General features: G+C 40.9%; 1 protein-coding gene across 3 annotated transcripts in view; it reads left to right on the plus strand.

Moving 5' to 3' along the window:
• The window catches only part of RNF144A (ring finger protein 144A), a 731,556-nt gene that overhangs the window by 585,874 nt on the left and 121,786 nt on the right, over window positions 1-23,896 (plus strand). For all 3 annotated transcript variants that reach the window (XM_044070579.1, XM_044070569.1, XM_044070560.1), the window contains one exon: window positions 5,598-5,687. In XM_044070579.1, the coding sequence (XP_043926514.1) occupies window positions 5,598-5,687 (90 nt within the window). The remainder of the gene's footprint in view (window positions 1-5,597; window positions 5,688-23,896) is intronic.

A 23,896-nucleotide genomic window follows, 5' to 3' on the forward strand; every position in this document is an offset into this window, starting at 1 on the left:
GTCTGTCCCAAGACCCTACATAGTCGTTCATCTTCCTTATGCATATACATTGAGAACCAACATCTTAAACTCTTGGCTCAGGGTGCTATGGTAGAATCCTCCCATCCTGAGGGTCATCCATCTTCCAAGAAGACTAGGTCTGATCTGGTTGCTCTCCACCCTTGCCCGGATGTCTCTTTAGAAGCAAGTGAAAGCTGTGAAGACGGTTTGCCTGTGATTCTTCTGCCATCAGAGGCTGGTATGGATCTGAATTCTCACACATCCTTGGATGCTTTTCCCATGTCTGTTTCAGACGTTCAGGGGGAACCTTGGCTGATTATTTCCATGGGATCAAGGGGGATTCCTCAGATTTTAGTGAGGGAAGATATTCCTAATATGATTATCAAATCCTGCCAAGGGTGTGAACCACTGAGAGTCCTCATGGCAAATATCCTGCTCAAGAAAGAGCAAAAAAACTAAATTTAGCCCTATTGCTAAAGATTTCTGATGTGAGTAGTAGGATTTTACTCAGGCTTTGTTCAATGCTTTGATGGCCTTGACGCCTCCTCAAGGGGTGTCTACTCCTGATCTTCCACTGCTTTTAAGAGAATTGGATTACTCAGATGAGGACATGCATTCTGAGGAGGAATCCCTTGCTTACTCTTCTCAGATTCCTTCTTTTCTGGACTACGGTTCTGAGGAAGAGGATTATTTGAGTCAACTCTCCCTTTTGGAAGAATTATCCTTTGGGGATACATTTGCTCATATGATGGAGTACTTTAAATGGGGTTACCCCCAAGTCTATGACATTCAAAAGAGGTAGTGTGAGTTTTTACAAATTGAGTCTCCTATGCCACCTGCTGTTCCTTCTGTTTTGGCAGCCCTTTTCACTTCCTTTTCTGCTGCCTCTGTATCTCCTGATTCTTAGCCTCCAGCTCCTAAAAAATGTGATTAGATTCCACAAGGTGCCTGAAGATTGCAAATTTTTGTATAAGTGCCTTTCTGCTGATGATTCACTGATTTCAGTTTCATAAGCCTTATAAGCTTTTGTCATTTACTAAGCTCTTTCCTTCAGATCCAGACAGTTGGGCTATGGAGTGGTTTGGTAAAAAAGTATATACTGCTACCATCTTGTATTTTAGGACTACTAATTACTGACCTCACATGACCAGGTATGTTTTGGCTCTTCTTTCTGAAGTAACTAAGGTGGTGTCTGACCGCCCTGATTCTGATGGGAAAGCTTCAGTTCTTTCCCTGCTGGGGTCCACTTCTGAAGTCAACCTTCAGTCCATAAAATGCAGCTATGATGCAGCGGATGCCTCTTTCAGGGCTGCTGACTTTGGTTCTGTGATGAAGTGTTATTTTTGCTTGCATTTTCATGATTTACCTGATTGTATTAAAGCCAAGCTTTTGGATGCTCCTCTGGATAACAAAAATCCTTTTAGGAGAGCTACTGCTGACCCGTTTAAGTCCCTCCAGGATAAGAGTAAGGCTTTTCAGGATCTCAGACATATTTTGCCTCTATCTCTAAGTTCGAGAAATTACTCTTCTAAGACCTCTTTTTGTCTGTAGGCAGACTTGCCCACCTCCCAAAGGTAAGAAGGGTTCTAGGCATAATTTCCCCTGCTAAATCCACTCGGACTCCATCATAAAAGCCTTCTTTTCAGAACAAGCCTATCTCCATTTGATATTTGGTGTGTTCTTACCCACTGCCAGGTCCCTTTTTCTCTCCACCTCTCCCTTTCTCTTTCAAATTGGTGTTAGGTCACCTAAGACTCTTGGGTGATGTGTGTCATTCGTCAGGGCTATTTTGGGTTTTAGAAATCCACCAGCCCCTCCCTTTTCAGGCATTCCACAACCTCCTTAAGAACAGCTTCATCATTTCTGAGAGTTTTTGCAGTCCCATTTGGATCAGTGCACCATTTAGCCTGTTCCACCCATGCAAGTGGAAATGGGGATTTACTCCAGAAAGTTTTTAGCTCCTCAGGAGATGGGTGAGTGGAGACCAATTCTGAATCTTTCTCTGCTCAGCAACATTCTCAAGGTCCCTTTTTTCTGGATGCTGTCTCTTCTGACCTTGCTTCCTCCTCTTCTTCAGGCCCTCTTGGCTTCTCTAGATCTTGAGGTTGCTTGCCTTCATATCCCCATTCACCCTCTGTTCAGGAAATTTTTACTTTTCTCCATTTCTTCTCTCATTTTTGTTTTCTGCCTTGCACTTTGACCTTCCTACTGCCCCAGGAGTATTCACCAAATGCTTTGCTACTGTCATTGCTTTTTGCAGGCCTCAAGGTATCACAGGATCTCCACTTTACCACTTGTGTTTTACAAAGTCTGGGGTTCATCATAAATGTCAAGAAATTGGTTCTGATGCCCTCTCCGGATCATGTTTTTCTCTGGCGCAGGCTTTAAACTATCCCATGTTGGCTTTGACTACCTTTTTCCAGTCTGTCCTTCCTCTGTCCTGTGTCACAGCTAGGAATTTCTCATGGTTCTGGAGTTTATGGCTTCCACTCTTTCCATGCTTCCTCTTGCCAGGCTCCATATGAGAAAGTTTCAGTGGTACTTCAGATCAGTGTGGCTTCAACATTGCCATCCTCTTGAGTTCTCGGTTTCTTTGCTTCCATATCTCAAACTCTAACTTCACTGGTGGATTCAGCAACTCTCCTGCAATCCAGAACTACCCTTTCAGGCTCCATTTCTTTCTTGGGGAACTGTTCACAGACCCCTCAGACTTGGGGGCATCTTGTAAACCTGTAAAGGTCCAGGGTCTCTGGCCTTCTCATCAAAAGTCAGAGCATATCAGCAAAAAGGAAATAAGGGCTTTACTTCTGGATCTGCAAGTTTTACTTCTCCTTTTCCACCTCATCATTAAGTAGGTACCAACCACCTCAGTTCTGAGACCATGTCAGCCTCCAGCATCCTTGGTGCCAGGACTCCACTGGTGATGACCAAGAGTTTGGAAGTGTCACAGTAGTGACCATTTGAATTAATAAATATCCCTTTGGAGTCAGCACATGTACTTGCTTCAGACCTGCATAGTCCTTATTCCAATGACTTATTGGCAAGACTTAATAAGACTTCCACTCTTAGACTAACAGCTTGGTTCCTTCAGTTCCGTTTATGGCCGTAAATTAGTCTTACCTTCCATCTTGGTTCCAATTTTCACAGCTGCCCAAAAGACCTCTGCCAGGAAAATTTGCATAAGTTAGAGGGCAAAGTATTTGATATGGGCCATTAACCAAAATTTCAAGCCCTTCTCCACTCTTGTTCGGCAGTTTTGCATTTTTTTCCACTGCCAAGGTGCATGTAGTGTTGGTTTCCAGTTTTTGTCTAGGTTTTAATTCTTCCACATTCGCTGCCTTTAAGATTTAAAAGGCTTTATTTAAGAGATGCATTCCTCCTGTAACTGTCAGGGATGATCTTCATCTGCAACATCTGAATTTTATATTGTAAAATCTAATGCTGCGTCCTTTTGATCCAGAAGCTAAAGATCTTGTTTTGGAAGCCTGTTTTTTCTAATAGTATTTACAGAGGAATTTTGGACCTTCAGACTCTTTCTTCCAAATATCTGTGTACTGTATTCCATAAAGATCATATGCATTTGCAGACTAAACTGTATTATCATTCCTGAAGTTGCCATATAAATTAACTTTAATCTGCCTATTTGAGACCATATTTTTTTCTCCAGTACTCCAGCAAAAGGATGCATTTGTTCCACTGTCAAGATGTACATCATCCGGTAAGATTTTACAGAACTAACTATACCGGAAAGGATGAACAGCTTTTTGTTTCCTTTGAGTATGCAGAACAGGTCATGTGGTCAGAAAGTGTTCAATATTACCTTGTGCAAGTGGCTTTCAGATCATATTACCTTATGCTATGTTAACCAAAGCAAAACCATACGAAGTACACCAAAAGCTTGTTCTACTAAGGCTGTAGCTACTTTTGTGAATTCTACTTATACTTGCATGGGTGCAAAATAGGCTTCTTTTCCTACCTTTGCAAGATGCTGTATAGTGGATGTGATTTCAAAGTCCAGGTCGACCCTTGGCACTACCATAATCTGGTATTCTGTTGTGATGGCAACCAAAAGGAGAAGCCAGACATTTTTATGCTGCTGAAGCTAATGGACTGGATCATGTAAGACACAAAAGTTATAAAATCTTCAAGATTCATATGCATTCACTGTACCGTACCGACCTACCATCATCCTACCTCAGTATGAAAGGAAATTTTGCCAAGATCTGTGGAAGCTTTATTCCAGAAATTCAGTTTTATTCTTAGTGTGAATGGCACAGTCAAAATCTGAAAAGTTGGTGTGCCACATTCCTGCATGTCATGGGTGAAGCAGTCTAAGTTATTTTTCTTTTCTCAAAGAGGAGAAAGGTAAAGTTTTAACTGAGGGAGCCATATGGATGCAGGCTGAAATGTGAGTTTGTATTAAAAGGCAAAAATGAGAAGGAAAGTGGGAATGTGTTACTGTAATGGTGAAAAAAGAGCCTTGAGGTATGTAGGAAATATTGTACATTTGAAATTCAGACCTCCTGCTTTTAATTCATTTTTTTAGAATCTTTGCTAGAAAGAACCATTTCTCAGAGTTGTGTAAATGATTTTGCTTAGATGAGTTTGCATGATTAGCAGAAGTGTGAAAAGGAGCTGGCTGTTGGCACTGTTTATTTAGTAAAGTCTGAAAATGAATCCAGTACTGAAAGGAGTGTAGGACTGTTGGAAACAAATGTTTGAGAATTAATAACCTGAATACATTTAAACTAGGCACAGGAGCAGAGTGCAGTATTCTGACTGAGGATAGTTTAGAAATATTGGAGCTGAAATTTAGTGTAAAGAAATCTGGTCAAATATTTATTCAGATCACCATTTAAAACAGTTGGGTCAAATGTCGGTGTGAATACTAATTAGTACAAGATCCTGTTTCAAATTGTAGTGCTTCAAGTAAATTCTCTTAATATTTTGGGGTATTTGGCTTTTGAGAAGCTAGCAATGGTAAATAGAATTGATATTATGGAATCAAGAGTGTATATGTGCACATTATAGAATTCAGACACAGTAGCAACAGTAACTTGTATACTATGCAGAGCTGAGCCATTAGCTTGACCATGTGTGTTTACTTACAGGTTTAGGAAGTTTGTCTGGAAAGTGTCATAGTCAAATAAATCCGCATGCTGTGACAGTGATGTGATATTTAGAAAAGGGGAGGAGGGAACTGCACAGAAATAAATGGAATATACGGAAACAATACATGCAGACTAATGTTCAGAGAAGGAGTGAGGTTTGAGTGAAGGCAGGAATTGAGCAATGTGCATGCTGGAGTGAGTTATTGTTAGAAAATGTGTAGTGCTTGATAATGAAAACTGTTTGCTATGGCTTGTTTTATTTTCTACTATTTTATGTGTACCTGTGTCATTGTCTGAAATATAAAAATTTAATAAAGGTTTTAAAAAATCAAGAATGTATGGGACCATACAAGGGATGAGGAAAACTGTTTGTTTGGTAGGCTGTGCTGATTATTAACTATGTTTACTTACCTGCTGTAAGAGAGAAAACCCTTTTATCTACCAACAGTGAAACAAAATTCTGTTCTCTTTTTATCGTTCTAACAGGATGACTTTCTTCTAGTACACTATGATAAAGGACCTTGCAGAAACAAACTGGGTCACTCAAGGGCATCTGTTATATGGCATAGGACTCAGGTAATCTGAAATGCATTGAAATAGAGACAGTATTCCTAACAGTTGCTAGCAAATACTAACAACCATCCTGCTCATAAATGGTCTGCATTGTTTGGTCATGTGCTGAAATTAAATAGACAAATACAGTTTCAGTTTTCAGTACGGATAAAAGTGTACAATCCCTCACTGAGACAGATGCACCCCTGTGCTCCATAATTAATATACTCCATGTTGAGATTGTTCCACTTGGGGGAAAGGTATTCTTTTCATACTGATGTATTGTTTTTGGATGACAGCACAATTCTGCTAATCATAAATTGTTAAAAGTGAAGAGCTAGACGTATTTCTGTTGATAGTTACCAGAAAGGTAGTTTTTTTTCCTTCCAGCTGTGCCACAAAATGCTTACCTGTTTTGTTTTTCATTGTAATTTTGTGCATATTTTTATTATGCGATGATAGCTCATTAGTATTCCAAAGCATGCGTGCCATTTGGTCAGCCCAACCAGTTTGTAAATCGAGCATATACCAGTAGCAAAAAGTCCAGTTGCTGAAGTGCGAACAGACTTTTCTTGTATTAGTATATACGCTATGGAGGTATGTCTCAACTGTTCAGATTTTCACAGAATGTCCAGCATTTTGCCTCTTATTTTTGGTCTGTCCCTCGTAAAATTTGTGGTTTTCCGACAAATCACTGAGGAGTGAAATCACTAAATAACAAGCATTTCAGCTTCAGAATTCACATCCTTCAGGCAATGCACAATATCATAAATCCTTTTATTCTAGCAGCTTTCTAAGTTTATAAGAGCATCATTTACAATTGGTCCCTATTTTGGGGCCTTTGTCTCCTGTTGTTTAAGGCTTTGTAACATTTCTTGAGCTTAGAGTTTGAGTGGTACATGTGAAGGTCAGAGTTAATATAAGGAAAGTCGGGTACATTCTGCAAAACTAAAGAAACGTACCTGATTTTCCTTATATTTTTGCACAGTCTCTCTAGTACTTCTAAACTGTCTGGATTTTATAGTTAAAAAAATAGAGAGACAGAACGTTATTTCTCTGTTGCTTGTTTTCAACAGCACTGATGTACTTTGTAAGAGTGGGAACGCAAGTTCCCCATACTCATGTACATTATATCAGCAAATGAGGAAGAACAAGGAAACAGCATGGAGGAATACTTTAGCGCTATTATAAAAAGACATAAAGAAAAGTAAGCATTTTTTTTTCTTAAGTAATGTCTGTGCAATATCAATAACCAGTTTGTGAGTGTAGGTATATGAGGATTTACCCACAGTTGGGCTTTGCCCTTAATCATTCGGGCTTCTCCCTTGTGATCAAACCATGCCAACCGTGGGTAAATCCTCAATATACCCACAACCACTCATCGATTATTGTGTATAGATTTTTTTTGCACAGAATTTTTGAACTTTTTGCAGAACTACCAAACAACACTTGAGAACACTACCCAAACCCTACTGTAGATTTCAACTAATCATTTTATGACTATGTATTCTTATATTGTATGCGTAAGGCTTTTTAAAACATTGCCTCATCTTTTTTTTTTTTTGTCTAGTATACTTGGCAGGTACATACTAAATCAGTTTTGATATGCTAGTGGTAAGTAAAACAATACATATTCAAACATTTTAAAACAGTAATTAAATGAGTTCATGCACTGTATATTTACTTCAGCTTCATGTTAAGAAAAAATTAAGTTTAAATGTGTATTGCTGCTTTTTACTTGAATAGTTTATAAGAAAAATGTCCTATAAACAGATGTAATCTTTCAAATAATTTACTTGTAAACCCTGTGGAATATCTGTGTATATGTCTTTCAGAGCAAGTTTTTCTGTTTTCATTGCAATCCACTTTGTTCTCGCCTTTGCAATTAAGCAAACATTACCAACCTAATCTGTGTAAAGTTTATAAAAGAATAATGTGTTCGTGTAAATCTCCAGCTCCTGAATTATTTATAATGAAACCTTTCACATCTTTAAAATAGTGCATAGTGAATTGTGCTTACTGTTTATTTTATCTACCTCCTTTTGTCTGCATACTCCTTCATGCTGCTGTAGTTTCATGTCATGTCAATGAATGTTTTTGCTAAACATGTCCTTACTTCATATGCTAACTGATACAGCTACTGTAGTAAATTATATAATCCTGCTTGTCCCATCATTGCAGCTATGTATTTGTTGTTTCCTTACCCCTTTTCTGTTGATCCTTATAGCCTTTCCAGTAATAGGAATTCAGTCTGGTAGCTCAGTTGTCTGTATTTTTAGCTCCCAGCATACCTCTCAACCTCTTTGAGCAAGAAATCTGGACAAAGCCATAAATAAAAGTGGGAAAAAAACGTCCATAAATAGGGACATTTTTTTAAATATTGCTCTTACAAACTTAGAAAGTTTATAGAATAATAGGTTTTGCATTAACATGAATTTTCTGAAGGGTATACAGTCTGAAACTCAAATGACGTTATTTTCTGACTTCAAGTCTTTAATGATGTGCCACTAATTTGCCAGAAAACCACAATTTTATGAAAAATGGACCAAAAATATGAGGCAAAAATCTAGACAATCTACAAAAATCTGTGCAGTTGAGAGGCATAGCTCCCAGTCTCACTTAAATTTGATACAGTCTTCCCACTTCTCAGCAAATGTGAATACTAGACACTGACTGTGAATTTCAGGAATAGGGACTGTTATATTATGAGTCAGTAGAGTTTATTTTTCCTAATCCCACATAGTAAGGTACATTGTAATGCCTGCTCATTAAATTTGCATGTTAGATGCCTTGTACCTACTTTGCTTACCTAAAGACTGATGTTCTCCTTGACACTCTTGTCCTACATCTCGCTTTCTCTTTTAGTCCAGTTCCTAATGAAAAGAACAGCAGAGCATTTGACAAGTTTGACAAAAAATATATATATTTTTTCACGTTAGCTTTCAAGGTCATAAATTGACAAGCTGCTATATCTAAGTGTCTTTTGTGTATCTAATGTGATGCAGTCCTTTTCAAGCCTTTCACATTCCGAGGTTAAATCCAGTGGTATGGAAATAATCGATTTTGCATCTGTGGTGACTAAGCATCCACTTAAATTTGCCTACGGTACTATACATACTGTTTCCAGGGCTGCTTCTACTGAGACAGTAAGGGGAAGACATGCTTGGGTTATACTTCACATTCTTCCAGGAGATGTCAAAGCTGAATTGCTAAGTGGTTTCTGGATAAGGACCTTTTATTTATTAATTCCTTTGCTGAAGTTCTCAAAAACTTGGATAGAGAGAAACTTGTACAGGGTGGTAAACCATTATTCTTATCTCTGATTCTTAATAGCATAGAGATTACCCTTACAGTCTAGGATCATTTCTTTGGCAATCTTCCAAATAAGGACAGCAAAAGTCTTCAGAAAAAGATGGTAAAGTAACGGGGGAAAAAAAAAGGTCCCACACAGTCACTAGGCACTCCTAAAAAATGGAGAACATCAATATCTGTGCAGTAAGTGAGACCTGGTTCAAGGCTCCAGAGAGCACCCCTGTAATACCTGGCTGCAACTCTTACCACACTTTTCGGCCACCAAACCAGGACCGAAACACTAAAGGTGAAGGAGTGTCCATATTCACCAATAATCTTCCTCCTAAAATATTTTTTTATGTACCCTTGTTTCCTGTGAAAGAGATTTTCTCTTTGCTCTCAAAACAGAGGACAGGACCCATCTCAGGTAGGGTTACCCAGTTCTCTGTATATATATATATATATATATATATATATATATATATATATATATATATATATATATATATGGGTCTATGACTTATGATCGAAATTACAGAATATAGAACATAAGACATAGCAACTCACGCGAAGAACATAACCTCAAAGATGTACTTACGTGAAGTACATAACATCGAAGATGTACTTTCGCATAAGCCAGTTCTCTAAAGTGCATTACAGTGGGGATAAGGAATTACATCCTTTTCCCCACTGTAGTGTGATCTCAGAGTTAGTATATTTAAGTAGGGGGCTCAAAAAGAAAATTTTGTAAAGCTTTTAATTTCAGTTTTAGGGTAGGGGAAGGGTAGGGTAGGGGAATGGCTTATGCGAAAGTACATCTTCTATGTTATGTACTTCGCGTAAGTTCATCTTCGATGTTATGTACTTTCACGTAAGTGAGTTTCTATGCCTTGTGTTTGATATTCTGTAATTTCGGTCATAAGACATAGACCCATATTTACATATATATATATATATATATATATATATATATATATATATATATATATATATATATATATGAGTTCCCTATGGTAGACCGACAGCTGGGAAGATCGGCAATCACATCACCGATGCCAGAAGACTGACTGAGCAGATAACTAACAACTTGTAATCCCAACAGCAAAAACACCGACATGGGAAACGTGTGAGCACGACTCTGTAAGTGTACAATAGTGAGGGATTTAGGGTTAGGGTGAGGGTTTAGGGTTAGGGTGCGGGTAAGTTAAGTGTGCGATAGTGATGGATTTAGGGTTAGGGTTTGGGTTAAGTTTAGTGCATAGATAGTTGTGTGTAAGGTGCAGGGTAGGTTTTTAGCTTGTTGGTTTGCTTGTGTTGTGTGTGTGTTGTGTGGAACAGCAAACTTTTTGTTTTGTTAGCTGTCAGGATTGTGGTTTGTCGGGCATGTGAACTTTCTTGTTTTTGCTGTTTTATACTTGGGGTGTCGGTGTTGTGTGCTGTCGGTTTAGTGTAGTAGACCCATATCTCTCTCTCTCTATATATACATATATATATCTATATATATATATATCTATATATATATATATATATATAGTGTGTGTTTAGTTCTAAACTTTGAACTTTCACAAGTTTGAATTACGTATGGTTGAGACTGTAAGATTGAACTTGTAAAAGTTCAAAAGAAATAAAAAAACAAGTCTTTTTAAATGTTTTTGCAGGGGGGAAAGTTCTCCTGCACCCCCCCCCCCACATGGGGGACTTGCCCACACCTCCTGCTAATTAAATATACCAATTCCGAGATCGCATTACAGTGCGGAAAATGATAAATATACTGTTCCTGACTGTACAGTGATCTCCATTTAAACAGTTCAGACTTCCACAAGTTCGATCTTATGGTCTCAGCCATAAGCAATTTGAACAGTAGTTCGGGCGCTTGTGTAGGGAAGCAGAAGATGATTTGGTGAAGATTTGTGAAAGACAGGAAGAAGGCAAGAGGAAACCATGTTTGGTAAAGAGATCCATGGATTTTTTGAGACGACTTGCAACAGTTGGGCATTACTGATAAAGAAGTTGAGTAGCACTGAATCAAGATAGATGGTGATAGTTGATGCAATGCCCTGACCCCATGTCGAAAAAGGAAAAAAAGTGCATTGATGTTGATTTCTACCATGTTTTTAAACTCCATTTTCATTATCCCATTCAATATCCCTTCTTAAGAAATTTATCTTGTCTAATAACTCTAATCATTTCCACTATCCATTAATAAATTATTTAACAGATAAGTAGTTCATTACCCTGCAGCATTTATATTACGTTTTATGGGGCATGATCTGAAGTAGTTATTGAATTTGTCAAACCTTTCAATTAAATACACATTTCCATGTACTGTAACTTCTATCTAGTCTATCCTAATTATTTTAACTTATGGAATAATATGTAAATTGTCTGTGTTCCTGCTACTGAATTCACATCTCCATACCAAACATCCTTGTGTACTCCTTCAGAAGTCTCCCCTCTTTTGATCCCTTTTCTCTTCTAGGTCGCACTGATACATCCTCAATATTGTAAAGCTTATTTCTCCCAAAATTCTGTTGAGCTTCATAACAGGGCTTTCAAGTGGAATATAGGCAAATATATGGCAGCGTAATCCACTGCCCCTGCCAATAGCCCCTTATTACAACAGGTCTACCATTGTATTTTTCCTTCTATCATTATTGAAGCCCCCTCTAGTAATCATTATTGTTGCTATCATTTTCTTTTGTCCTTGATATTCTACTGAATGTCGACCTTGAAGTCCTTTTTTGTCAAATTACAATGCTTATTTCTATCAGTGTGTATCTCCTGCATTAATTATACATGTGGGGTGCAAATAGCAATGTAATTCAGTACTCTCTACTTTTTTCCTGTACCTGTAAGGCCATTTATTTTCCATAGAAATGTTCGAGTAGTCATTATGATGGAAAGTTATCTTTCCGTCCTGTTATATGTGACAGTTCTTTTGAGTACGTATTTCCAGCTTCTAGTTCACTGAAATAACAGTAACTTTGCAAATGCATGAAGGACTCATTGTTAATTTCACTCAGAATACACTGTTCAGACCACTTATAATTAATTGTTTGCATCTATTGACTTTGTCTCCCAATGAAAGCCTCTGGTAATGGAAAAATATATCTGTTGACTTTACAAATGCAAGAAAGAAATATAATTTTATATGTCCATCATTATTTCATCTTAACATTTTTTAAGCAAACAGCCTTGAAAATTATCTCAGTTTTATATGTAATGTGATCGGTGCAGTTTTACATGCCCACCCCTGAAGCTCACACTCACGATATCATAAAGTTATATTATCTTTAACTTGTTTCTGTCCAGACTTGTTATGGTGTAAAATCTGTATACCTTAAAATTGAAATGCTTTCTTGCTTTAATATCTTGGGTTGCAAACTGGCTAAGTGACAGATCAAAGTGGTGGCTCAGTCCTGGGTCCACTCTCTTGTTCTCCTACTTTGTTGAAGTACAAAGCAACAACAAGGAGAAGCACACACACACAAGTTTTGCAGATGACAGCAAACTGATAGTCGAAAAAACATCACATCTGACACAGATATCCTTGACACCTCACAGAAACTTCCACAGTAATCCAGCAGAATGCCCTGGTGTTGCCATAGCCGAAAAGAGAATCATACTCCTTGCCTTTGCATAAAAATGGATAGTCACCCTAGCTAAGGATATATATGAGCACAGAAGAAGCTGAAGAAGTCATCAGAGGTTGACAGTAGCCTTTCCAGCTGGACACTCATGTTGCGTTTTGACACTCATGTTGAAAAAGTAGTTAGCAAACCTGATCATGATTGCCCACCTGATCATGAAGGATTCAGGGAGATCATCTCAGGTTCACGCCCCTGTACTCACCTATACTCATTAGACCCATGATTGAGCAATGTATCTGACCAGACACCTGCCCGAGCTGAGCAGGCCAGCAAAGTTCCTCAGTTCCTCACCAAAACCAAAAGGATCTCAAAAAAATAAATATATGCTCCCCGACTGAAAGAACTCCAGCTCTATTCAGTCTCCACATACCTTGCTCAGTCAGGACCTGTGCCTGACATATAAGGCCATGTCACCCTGATTTGATGAATATTTCACCTTCACTCAAAAAATCCCTTGCAGGAACCACAAGGGCGGAGACTTAAACCTGACGCGGTTATTAATAGAACATGCTGGAGGGACAGATTCATCACCCAGAGACTCCTCATGCTGTGAACAAAAAAACCGCATGTGAGAATCCCAGTGTCTGCTGGCCATGTTCAAGAGGAATCTGGACAATGGAATGGATGGGGGGGATCAGATATACCCCAGGGGGATTACTTCAGTGTCACTGGAGTGCACAGCAACAGCAAATAATAATTATAGTTTTCAAACAAAAGGGTGGCTTTAAAGCCACCAACTATGGGCTAGGCTTATAAATGCCCTTGGGCAGATAGCCTAGTATGAACCTATGAACCTATAACATAATAGCAGTCACTGTAAGACTCCTCCACCTCACATTTAAAATATTGCATTACTACAAATTATATAAAACTGCTTTGCAGCATAATTTGCAATTAACTTCATGATTTTTATACAACTGCTAATAAGAACAGAAATTGCAGTTATTATGTTGTTTCATTCAGTGTGCTTCTAAACTTTGATGTAAGGAGGGGTGTGTGCTTTGCAGTTCACCTGTCAATTTTATCACATTCAACAGAATTGCCATCTTTCACAGGCAGGTCTTGCAAAGCCCCATTTCACATGTCTGTTCCTGTATCCCATGGGATTGGTGTTTTATAGTCTCCAATTTATTAACTAATTTCACAGTGTTGATGGTCGTCGTCTTGATTATCTTCATCTACTAACACAAGTCATACTGTTCTTTCTGCCGCAGTGTTGTCTGGCACCAATATTTTTGCTTGCATGTTTGCATTTTTGTTAATGTAGGTGTCTTTACTGCATTCTGATGGTCATACATGGAGAATACACACACACTCCCCTCTTAATTAAGATAGCCCAATATGAAATACCAGTTCAATTGGTTATTTGTACTTTTATAAAACAAATGCAGTCTATTCCTTCTAGTTTCTCTAGTACAGCAGAAAGTCATATTTTTCCTCTGTGTGTTTTGTCTTCTAACAGTGCTACATTTTTTAAAACAGCCTCTCTTGAGAAATATTATGCTCAGCAAGGCTTTTATTCATTTCATCCACTGACTTTTTGCAGTTTTTTTTTCAATTCACCAGGCATATTTTTCTTCATTATTTCCCTTATTTTAAACACCTCTGAGCATATCTTCTTAGCCATAGTTTTTCTTCACTGTTTCTGTTTGATTTTATAGGTAGGTACTAGGGTGTCGGCCCAAGGGCCTAAGTAAGCCTAGCCAACAAGATTCCGTGGCTTATGCCACCCAAGAAAGTTAATTTCCTGTGCCCCTGTCGAGCAGAGCCACATAAGTGATCCCAGGGGTGTATTTCCTATTTCCCATCCACTCATCAAGGTTTTTCTTGGAGTGTTAATGAGGAACTTTGCTTGACATAGATGGGTAGCCTGATATTCATTGTGTTTCACTGTTGCAGTCATTACACTTGGATTATCCTACTGGCAGGCTACGCGCAGTCGGCGTGAATTCCAAAGTCTAGGTCCAGCGTCAGTTGCTGTCGCCTCTTCCCTAACGTCAGTGCGCTAGGGGTATAAAAGATGCAGCCGACGCCATTTTCTTCAGTCTTTCTTGCACAGTGCCCGAAGCAAAAGCAGTTCGCAAGTGCCGGTCGGCCGACTCCTGAGATTTTCAAATTTGAATTTCAGATCCAAAGTCTTCATTAAAGCTAAGTGCCCCGTTGGGGAAACCTTTTTTCTTGCTCCAGACCGATGTCAGAAAAAGTTAACAATTGTATTTCTTGTGGGACGCAAATACCTCATAAGGATTTTCATTCTTACTGCATTTCTTGCCTAGGCCCTGATCACAATGTTGCTAGCTGTCAGTTTTGCGCTAGATTTAACCAATGCACTATTAAGCATCAGTACGATTTTGCCTTTCATTTCTTTGGCCGAAGATTCAATTATATAATGCAGTTGGAACAACCAATGACCGGAGTTTATAAAAAGCGCAAGGAAAAGGACAGGCATCAGAGGTCCAAAACCGAAGACGAGGCTTCCGCTAAGCCAGTCGCCGGTTCTCAGTGTGGCGCTTTCACAGCCCCTGACACCCGCTACCGATTCCCATGTGGAGCCAGCTAGGCCTCTGATTACCCAAGGTATTGGACACTCGGAAATTATTCCCTCAGATGGGTCTGGAGCCGCTGAGCAGGCATCCGCTTCTGAGGGTGTTTTCAGACCTACACAGCTATATGTAAAGCCTATCTCAGCTTCCAAAGCAAAGACTAAAGCAGCTCTAAAGACAAAGAAACAAGTACAGCATTCTCCTGGACAGACTTCCATGCCTAAAAAACAGATGCTCAAAATGGCCGAAGACCTAATTACCTTGATCAGGGGTTCCCATCCCCCTCCTGATAAGAGGCCTAGGCAAGAGACAGAATATGAATCTTCAGATGAGGTTTCCATTTGCTCTGACTTCTCTTCTGAGCAGGAATACTCTCTTCCTCCCTATGAGGATTCTGATGCTGAAGAATCTATTGCCTTCAGCCTCTCCTCCTGAGGATTTATCTTTTGGGGAAACCCTGCATACCATGAGGGAGCACTTCCACTGAGAGAGCCAAGACTATTCAGAATCAAAGAAAAGGCTTAGAGATTTTCTTTTACTACCTCAGCACAGGCCACTTGCTATTCCCCCTGTGTTAGACATCGTAGATGATGTATTTTCAGAGTCCACCCTTTCTCCTGACTCTCTACCCACTGCCCCCTGTAAAACCAGACAGATACTACAGGGTTCCAGACTCACATAAATTTCTTTACAAAAACCCTGCTGCTGATCCAGAAACTATTTCTCAGGGTCCCAAAGGGGTCAAGGCTTGTATTGCAAAAAACCCTATCCCCTCTGACAGGGATTCTAGGGCACTAGACAGATGGGGGAAGAAAGTTTACACTTCTGCTATTTTGGCTGTGAGGGCTTTAAACTGTCAATTTCATATGCTTAAATATCAGCAATACTTAATGTCACTGCTAAAACAGAAAATGTTGGCAAATTCTGATTGTGCAGAAAATAAGGAAATGCAGGATTTATTGCATGCAACTGAACGAGTGGGAAAGCATACATTGCAATGTGGTTTTGATTCTCTAGAGGCCTCTTGCAGGGCCGCAGTTACGGGTTCTGTCATTAGGAGGCATGCCTGGTTAAAGGAACAAATTCTACGTGATCATGTTAAGGCAAAATTACTAGATGCTCCATTACAGCATGATACTTTATTTGGTGTTAAGGCAGAGGAGGTGTTGAAGAAAATGGAGGACAAAGCGAAATCTATGCAAACAGTAAAGGATTTCTTACATGTACAGCCACCCAGATTTAGCAGAAACTGGCCTACTAAGAATTGGTCCTTTCCAGTGTCAGACAGATCACAAAGGGGCAGATATAGACACCCTAGAGGAAGATCCCAGCCCCAGGGTGCATACAGGCCTAAACAGTGGGCCGCTTTTACCTCCAAAAGCGGAGAAGACAAATCACAGCCATACAGGAAACCGTCCCAATGACTTCCCTCTGCCAGCACCAAGCACTTATCTTTTGGCAGCCCCCTTGGGGGGAAAACTAGCACTTTTTTCACAAAACTGACACAAGATCACCCAGGACAAATGGGTCTTGAATACAGTGTCCCAGGGCTACAGGTTCCACTTTCACACCCTGCCAAGGGCAAAAGGTATGCCAGACCTGCCACACAATCAATGGGCAGAGGCACAAAAACAAGTTTCATCCCTCATGGACATGAGGGCCATTCAGCGAGTACCACAGCAAGAGCAGGGACAAGGATTTTACTCAAGGCTTTTCTTGGTACCCCGAAAGGACAAAGCCTTGAGGCCAATACTGGACCTGTCTATTCTGAATACATTCCTGGATGTTCCAAAATTCAAAATGTTGACTTTGCAACAGCTTCTGCCCTTGCTGGGCAAGAAGTCTTGGCTTGTAACTTTGGACCTAAAAGAGGCATACCTGCATGTACCAATCAGACAATCTTGCAGAAGATACCTCAGATTCATAGCTGGCTCAATGCACTACCAATTCTCTGCACTGCCCTTTGGCTTATCTACTGCGCCCAGGGTCTTCACAAAATGCCTGGCACCAGTAATTGCATATTGCAGACAGAGGAATTCAAATATATCCTTACTTAGACGATTGCCTTATTCAAGCAGAGAACAAGGACATTCTACTAGAGCACCTGGCGTTTGTAAAAAGATTATTGATTTGCCTAGGGTACACAGTAAACGAAAAGAAATCAAAATTAGTACTCTCTCAAGAGATAATATTCCTGGGTTAAAGCTTAAATACAACTGCCCAGATGGCTTATGTCACACCAGACAAACAAAGGTAACTGACTTCTTACTTCACAATGTTGGCAACAAAGACCCAGTTAACTGCAAGAAAAATTCTGCAAGCCTTGGGCTTCATGGCATCCTGCATTCTGCTAATTCCATATGTCAGACTGCATATGTGGAAACTACAATGGTATCTAAAAAGTGTTTGGACTCAACATTGCCACAGCCTGGAAACATTGATTACCCTCATTCCTTGCCTTCAACAGGAGTTTCGATGGTGGGCACAGTCCTGTCACCTCAACAAGGGACAGCCATTCAACCTACCCACAGCCAGGCAGTCAATAACAACAGATGCTTCAGATTATGCCTGGGTGGCCCACATGGCAGGAAAATGTATTCAGAGCACATGGCCCTCAAGCCAAATGTATCTTCATATCAATCAAAAAGAGATGCTAGCTGTTCAAAATGCCCTGATAGCTTTCAAGGACTTTCTTCATCCGGGGCAACTACTGATAAGGACAGACAATACTACAGTCATGTGGTACATAAACAAGCAGGGAGGCACACATTCATACCCCCTCTGCAGTCAAGCCATGACTTTGTAGGACACAGCATTGACTTATCAAGTACATATGCAAGCACAATTCCTGCCAGGAAAGAAAAATACTCTGGCAGACGAACTAAGCAGAAATATTACGGATCCCCACGAGTGGAAACTGGATCCACAAGTCTTCAGCATGATAAAGAAATGGGGAAGCCCAGACATAGATCTTTTTGCCTCCCCTCACAACTGCCAACTACAGAGATTCTGCACAAGGACTTAACACAAGCAAGCATGGAAAGTGGATGCTCTATCATTCAGCTGGAAAGCCCTGACAGTATACACCTTTCCTCCTCTGCCTCTCCTTCCCAAGGTACTCCTAAAGGTCAGACAAGAGAAGACAAAAATTATTCTGATTGCCCCAGACTGGCCCCGACAGCACTGGTACCCAATTCTAAAGAGCTTGTCTCAAGGCCCAGCCTGGACATTGCCTCTAATTCCTCACTTTCTGACCCAACGAAACAATCCGATCCTGCACAGTCAACTCAGGACCCTAAATCTGGCAGCATGGAGAATAATGTAGCCATTCAGAACACACCTCTCTCTAAAGCAGTGATGGATGTTATTTTGGAGGCCAGGATGCCAAGTACCAGAAAATCTTATGCAGAAAAATGGAAGAGATTCTGTGCATGGAACCAGGCTCAAGGAATTGACATGCTTGTACCAAATATTCCTCAGATTTTACAATACCTAACTGAGATGCTGGACAAAGGCCTATCCTTCTCATCAGTTAAAATCCATGCCTCTGCCATTTCAGCTCATTACAATACGGAACCACCTATTTTTTCTCACCCATTGCTAAGGCAGTACCTCAGAGGGGTCAAAAACATAAGACCTCCAAGGAGAGCACCAATACCTACATGGGACCTCAATTATGTCTTGGAGAAACTTACACTGCCACCTTTTGAGCCAGCCAATACAGCTGAAATAAAGTTCTTATCTTGGAAAACAGCTTTGCTCCTAGCAATAACCTCTGCAAGATGAGTTTCAGAGTTACAGGCTCTCATGGCTGTGGAATCTTTCATCATTTTCCATCCAGACAGGGTTTCCTCTGAGGACTAACCCTACATTTATGCCTAAGGTAGTGTCCAGTGTGTTAACCAAACCATCCATTTGCCTACTTTTTATCCAAACCCACAGAATAAGGGTGAGAGACTCCTGCATTCTTTGGACATACACAGACAGCTACAATTCTACTTGGACAGAGCTAAAGCTTTCAGAAAGACTGAGCAACTTTTAGTGGCATATGCTGCAAGATCACAAGGAAAGTCTATCTCAAAGCAGACTATTTCAAAATGGATAGGCCACTGCATTCGATTCTGTTATTCACAACATGGCAAATCAATTCCTAAGGACATGACATTAGGCCACATTCTACTAGAGCAGCAGCCACTTCAGCAGCCTTCCTCAGAGGGGTACCAACCAAAGACATTTTAGAGGCTGCAACTTGGAGTTCAGTTCACACTTTCACCAAGCACTACCATTTACCTCTCTACTCTAAAGCCAGAGCAGGCTTTGCCACTGCAGTTTTGCAGGGCCTTATAGCCTCTCCTAATCCTATTTAGACCCAGCCACCCTACCTCAGCTTTGGGATTCAACCAAAGTGTAATGATTGCAACAGTGAAACACGATGAACATGCGATGAGCATAGTACAGTTGTGTACCTACCATAAATGTAGATGTTCGAGTGTATTCACTGTTGCAGTCCAGGTTACCCACCCACTTTCCCCCTTTTCTTTGCTGGGACTTATCTGTACTTCTCTATCCTATACAACCTATGTGGTGTATTTGCTTGTAGATGAAGGAAATGTTTATTTTTTTTTTGCATGCATACCTATTGGCATAAATTTTTAGCCTACCATTTTGGGGGCACCTGACATCTGGGGCAAGAAAAACTGAAGAAAATGGCGTCGGCTGCATCTTTTATACCCCTGGCGCACTGACGTTAGGGAAGAGGCGGAAGCAACTGACGCCGGACTTAGACTTTGGAATTCAGGCCGACTGCGGGTAGCCTGCCAGTAGGATAACCCAAGTGTAATGACTGCAACAGTGAATACACACGAACATCTACATTTATGGTAGGTACACAACTGTACTTTCCAGAGTATGGGAAGTCTCTGGGACAGAAATCTATCCCTCCAACTTGTCCTGTTTATTGTGGTGACAAGGTTTAGGTCCCTAGAGCGTGTAGCTCAGAGGGATTGGGATTTCTTTAGGTGTATCATGTCCAACAGCTCTAAGTTTAACATAGCTTATATGTTAAGCAGAGATGATCTCAGAGTAGGTGATATGCTACAGAGTAAAGCTGGAGTTTTTTGAGACTATCAGTGTAGGGCATCTGTTTGAGGCCAGTAATCCTCTTTGTGAGGTACTTCTGTGGCCTTCCCAGCTGCTGCATATGTCTTGTGAGGTACATTCCAAAATAGGCATTGTACTAGTCTAGTGCGTGGCGAGTAGAGGGGAACAATGACCTCTTTTTATCTGGATGAGAACCGTTTTGCGATGAGGTGTGCGATATAGAAGGATTTCCTGACTACTATGGTGATGTGATTATCAAAGGAGAGACTACTGTCCACTGGGGTCCCAAGGTCCCTTATCACACATTCAGTGTTAAGTAGACTGCCGTTTATGTGGTAGTTCATGGGTACAGAGTTTTTACCAAAGGGGATGACAATGCACTTTTTGGCCTTGAGCTTGAGGCCATGCCTCTGATAGCAGGCATCTGTCTCTGTGAGGGCCTTCTGTAGGATGTCCACATCATTTGGGGACTCGACTATGGCTCCTAGTTTGCAGTCATCTGCGAACGTAGTTAGCCAGAGGCCTTCTGTGTGTTAGCCTGTACTTCAGAGAAGTAGATATCAAACAGGAGAGGTCCCAGGACTGAACCCTGTAGTACTCCACTTGTCACTGGTTTGAAGTCAGATTTGGAGTCTGCAACTTTTATAGTGTGGGTTCGGTCAGTGAGCCAGTTGGCAAACCATTTTGTGACGTAGGGATTTATACCTAGTTTAGTGAGTTTAGCTATAATTCCAGAATAGGGGATGGTGACAAAAGCCTTGGCAAGATCAAGATAGGCTGTGTGGAACTACCTTACCCTCGTCTATGGCTTTGGTGACTGCCTCAAAGAAGTCGATCAGGTTCAGAAGGCATATGCCGTTCACAAACCCGAACTGGGTGGGGTTCAGAGTTTGAAGGTTACCAATATTCTTGTTTGAGTTCCATGATGATATGTTCCATGGCCTTCCAGACCAGGCTCGTCAGGCTAATAGGGAGATAGTTCCCAGGATCAGTGGTGTCTCCCCCTTTGTGGAGTGGGATAATTGTTGATGTGCGTCATTCAGTGGGCTATGATCGAACATGGTGCTTAGGTGGGGACCCAATTCGTATTGAAGTTCATGTAAAATGCAGCCTGGGATGTTGTCCAGTCCCATGGATGCTGTGTTTTTGGTTTTTAGAGTGTGCAACTTTTACCTGCAGAGATGTGATTACAGGGACCCTGCATTCTTCCTGTAGATATGGGCCCTTTAGGGGGTGGGGTGGGGCAAAGTTAGCACTGAACCTATCTGCCAGGATGTTGGCAGTATCAGTTGGTTCTGTAATTTTCCTGCCGTTGTGCTGTAACTCAGAGCAGATCTAGGTGTTGCCATTGAGATTTTTGACATAGCTGTAGAATGCTTTGTGGTTGCCCTTAGAATCAGTGGTGATTTTGTTTTCGTAGCTAGCTTTGGAGGATCTTTAAGGGATCTTAGCTTCTTACTGAGGCTGACCAGGGAGCTCCTCCACACGTGTAATTTTACTCTCTTTTGCAACAGTTTCTTCATTCTGTTGTACAGTTTGTTTATGGCAGGGAACCACCAGATTGGCTTCCTTTTTTTGGAGGATAGCGTCTTGGTTCTGTTTGGGATAGCACAATCCATGCAGTCATGTAAGTGCTTATAGAGTGCATTTGTGTAGGATTCAGCAGTCGTAACTGTATTGTCCATCTGCATGGGTGTTATGAAGTTCACCACTTCTGTCTTAAGAAGCATGAAGTTGGCTTTGGAGAAGTTTTTTATGGTGGTTTCCTTAATGGTAGGTGGGGGTGGGATGCGGTTATCTAGGGTGATTAGCTTATGGTCTGATCTGATCAACGAGGAGTTGACTTCAGGTGTGGAACACCGGTCACTCATGTTAGTAATGACTAGGTCTAGGATATTGTTGCCCCTGGTGGGGGTGTGGATAAGTTGATCCAGGGCATTGGAATTTATGAATTCCAGAAAGCGTTGAGCAAAGGAGTTGGTACATGAGCAGTTTTCCCCAGTTAATGGTGGGGTAGTTGAAATCTCCCATTATTAGGGTGTTTTGGTTGAACCCTAATATTTTCCAGTATATCAAGAAAAGCAGAGTGGGAATCCTGGGGCATGGTGGGGGACCTGTAGAAAGCTACAATTTGTATTGCAGTTTTGCCCAGACTTAGTTGCATTTGGATAACCTCGGATGCATTATGCTGCGCAACTAGCCTGGAGGTGTGGATATCCTTAATGAATGTAGACACACCTCCGCCTTTGGTGTTCTGGTCCTGGTTAGATGGCCGAAAAGTGTGGTATGCTTTATAGCCTGGTAATGCAGTGGTGCTCTCTAGAGCCTTGAACCAGGTCTCAGTCACTGCACAGATATTGATGTTCTCCATTTTAAGGAGTGCCTCGAGAGTGCATTTTGAGATTTAGACTTCTAGAATTGAGTAACATTACCCTCAGTTTTTGCTTGCCTGTTCCTGTTACAGTGGTGAATTTGTCATTGAACCTTGCCTAAAAAGGCACTATAAGGGCAGCAAGACCCTTAGCCAGTATCTGGAATCCCAGGAGCGACAGGTGCAGACCATCTCTGGCATAGCATCGTGGTCTGTCAACCCATGTCATCCCAGGCAGATACTGGATCCCCTTAGAATGACACCAGAAGCTTAGCCAATTGTTGAAGTCAATCATTTTTCCTTGTACTGCAGTATCATTCTGGGCGATGGCAGGATGCTACTCAGGGCTAGGGTTATACCTGTCTGGGCTACAAGATCGAAGAGCTCTTCCATGTCTCTTTTCATGTAGTCCAGGGAGGTACGTCTCAGGTCGTTCACACCAACATGAACAATGACAGTCATATTTGTACTTCTTGTGGAGTGACCTGAGTGCGTGGGTTTTGTGGCGGATCCTAGCACCCGACAGGCAGCTGACAGTAACCTTCTCCTTGTTTAGCCTGGTGAGTGGGACATCAGTGTGCCTGACTATAGAGTCACCTATGACTAGTGTGTTGGGTACATTGTTTTACCTTATGGGCTGTGGTTTATTGGCACACTGAGTCTGTGGGCTATGTGTCATTTGGGTTGTATTGGGGGCTGGAGGTTGCTTGCATTTCTGCTTTGGCGGTCTCTTGCTGCTCGAGCAAATTATTACTGAGAGCCTCTGCAAATGTTTTTGTGTTTCTATGTGTGGGTTTTGGTGGTGTAGGTTTATTGGAAATATGTGGTGAGTGTGGTGTGGTGCAAGTGTTTACCTTCCCCTCTTGACTGTCAGGTTCAGTTTTGGTTGGAGAGAGCTTTACCTCCAGTTTGGCTAGATAAGTGCATCTCTTACAGGTTGTGGTGTTGGGTGGTAGGAGGAGAGGGTTGTGTACATGAGGCAATTGCTACATTGCCCCAAGATGCCCAGATTCATTAGATAGACAGGAGAGAACACTGGGAGCTGACCCTTGGACATGCCTGAATAAAAAAACTACTTTCCAATAGACAAGTGAGGAAAGTGAGTGTAAGAGCTGTTTTTCTCTAAGCAAGTGAGGAAAGTAAGTACAAAAACTGTTTTAGTCTAGGTAAAGAGTAAGGTTAAGTGCTGTAGTAATTTGTAGCTTATTTAGTGCTATAACAGCAAGTTCTGAACATGTGCTGAGCATGAATAAGCAAATTCAAGAGCTAAAACTAAGA

This window comes from Protopterus annectens, chromosome 1.part0, assembly GCF_019279795.1.
Source record: "Protopterus annectens isolate FY-2018-M chromosome 1.part0, PAN1.0, whole genome shotgun sequence".
Taxonomy (NCBI): Eukaryota; Metazoa; Chordata; order Ceratodontiformes; family Protopteridae; genus Protopterus; species Protopterus annectens.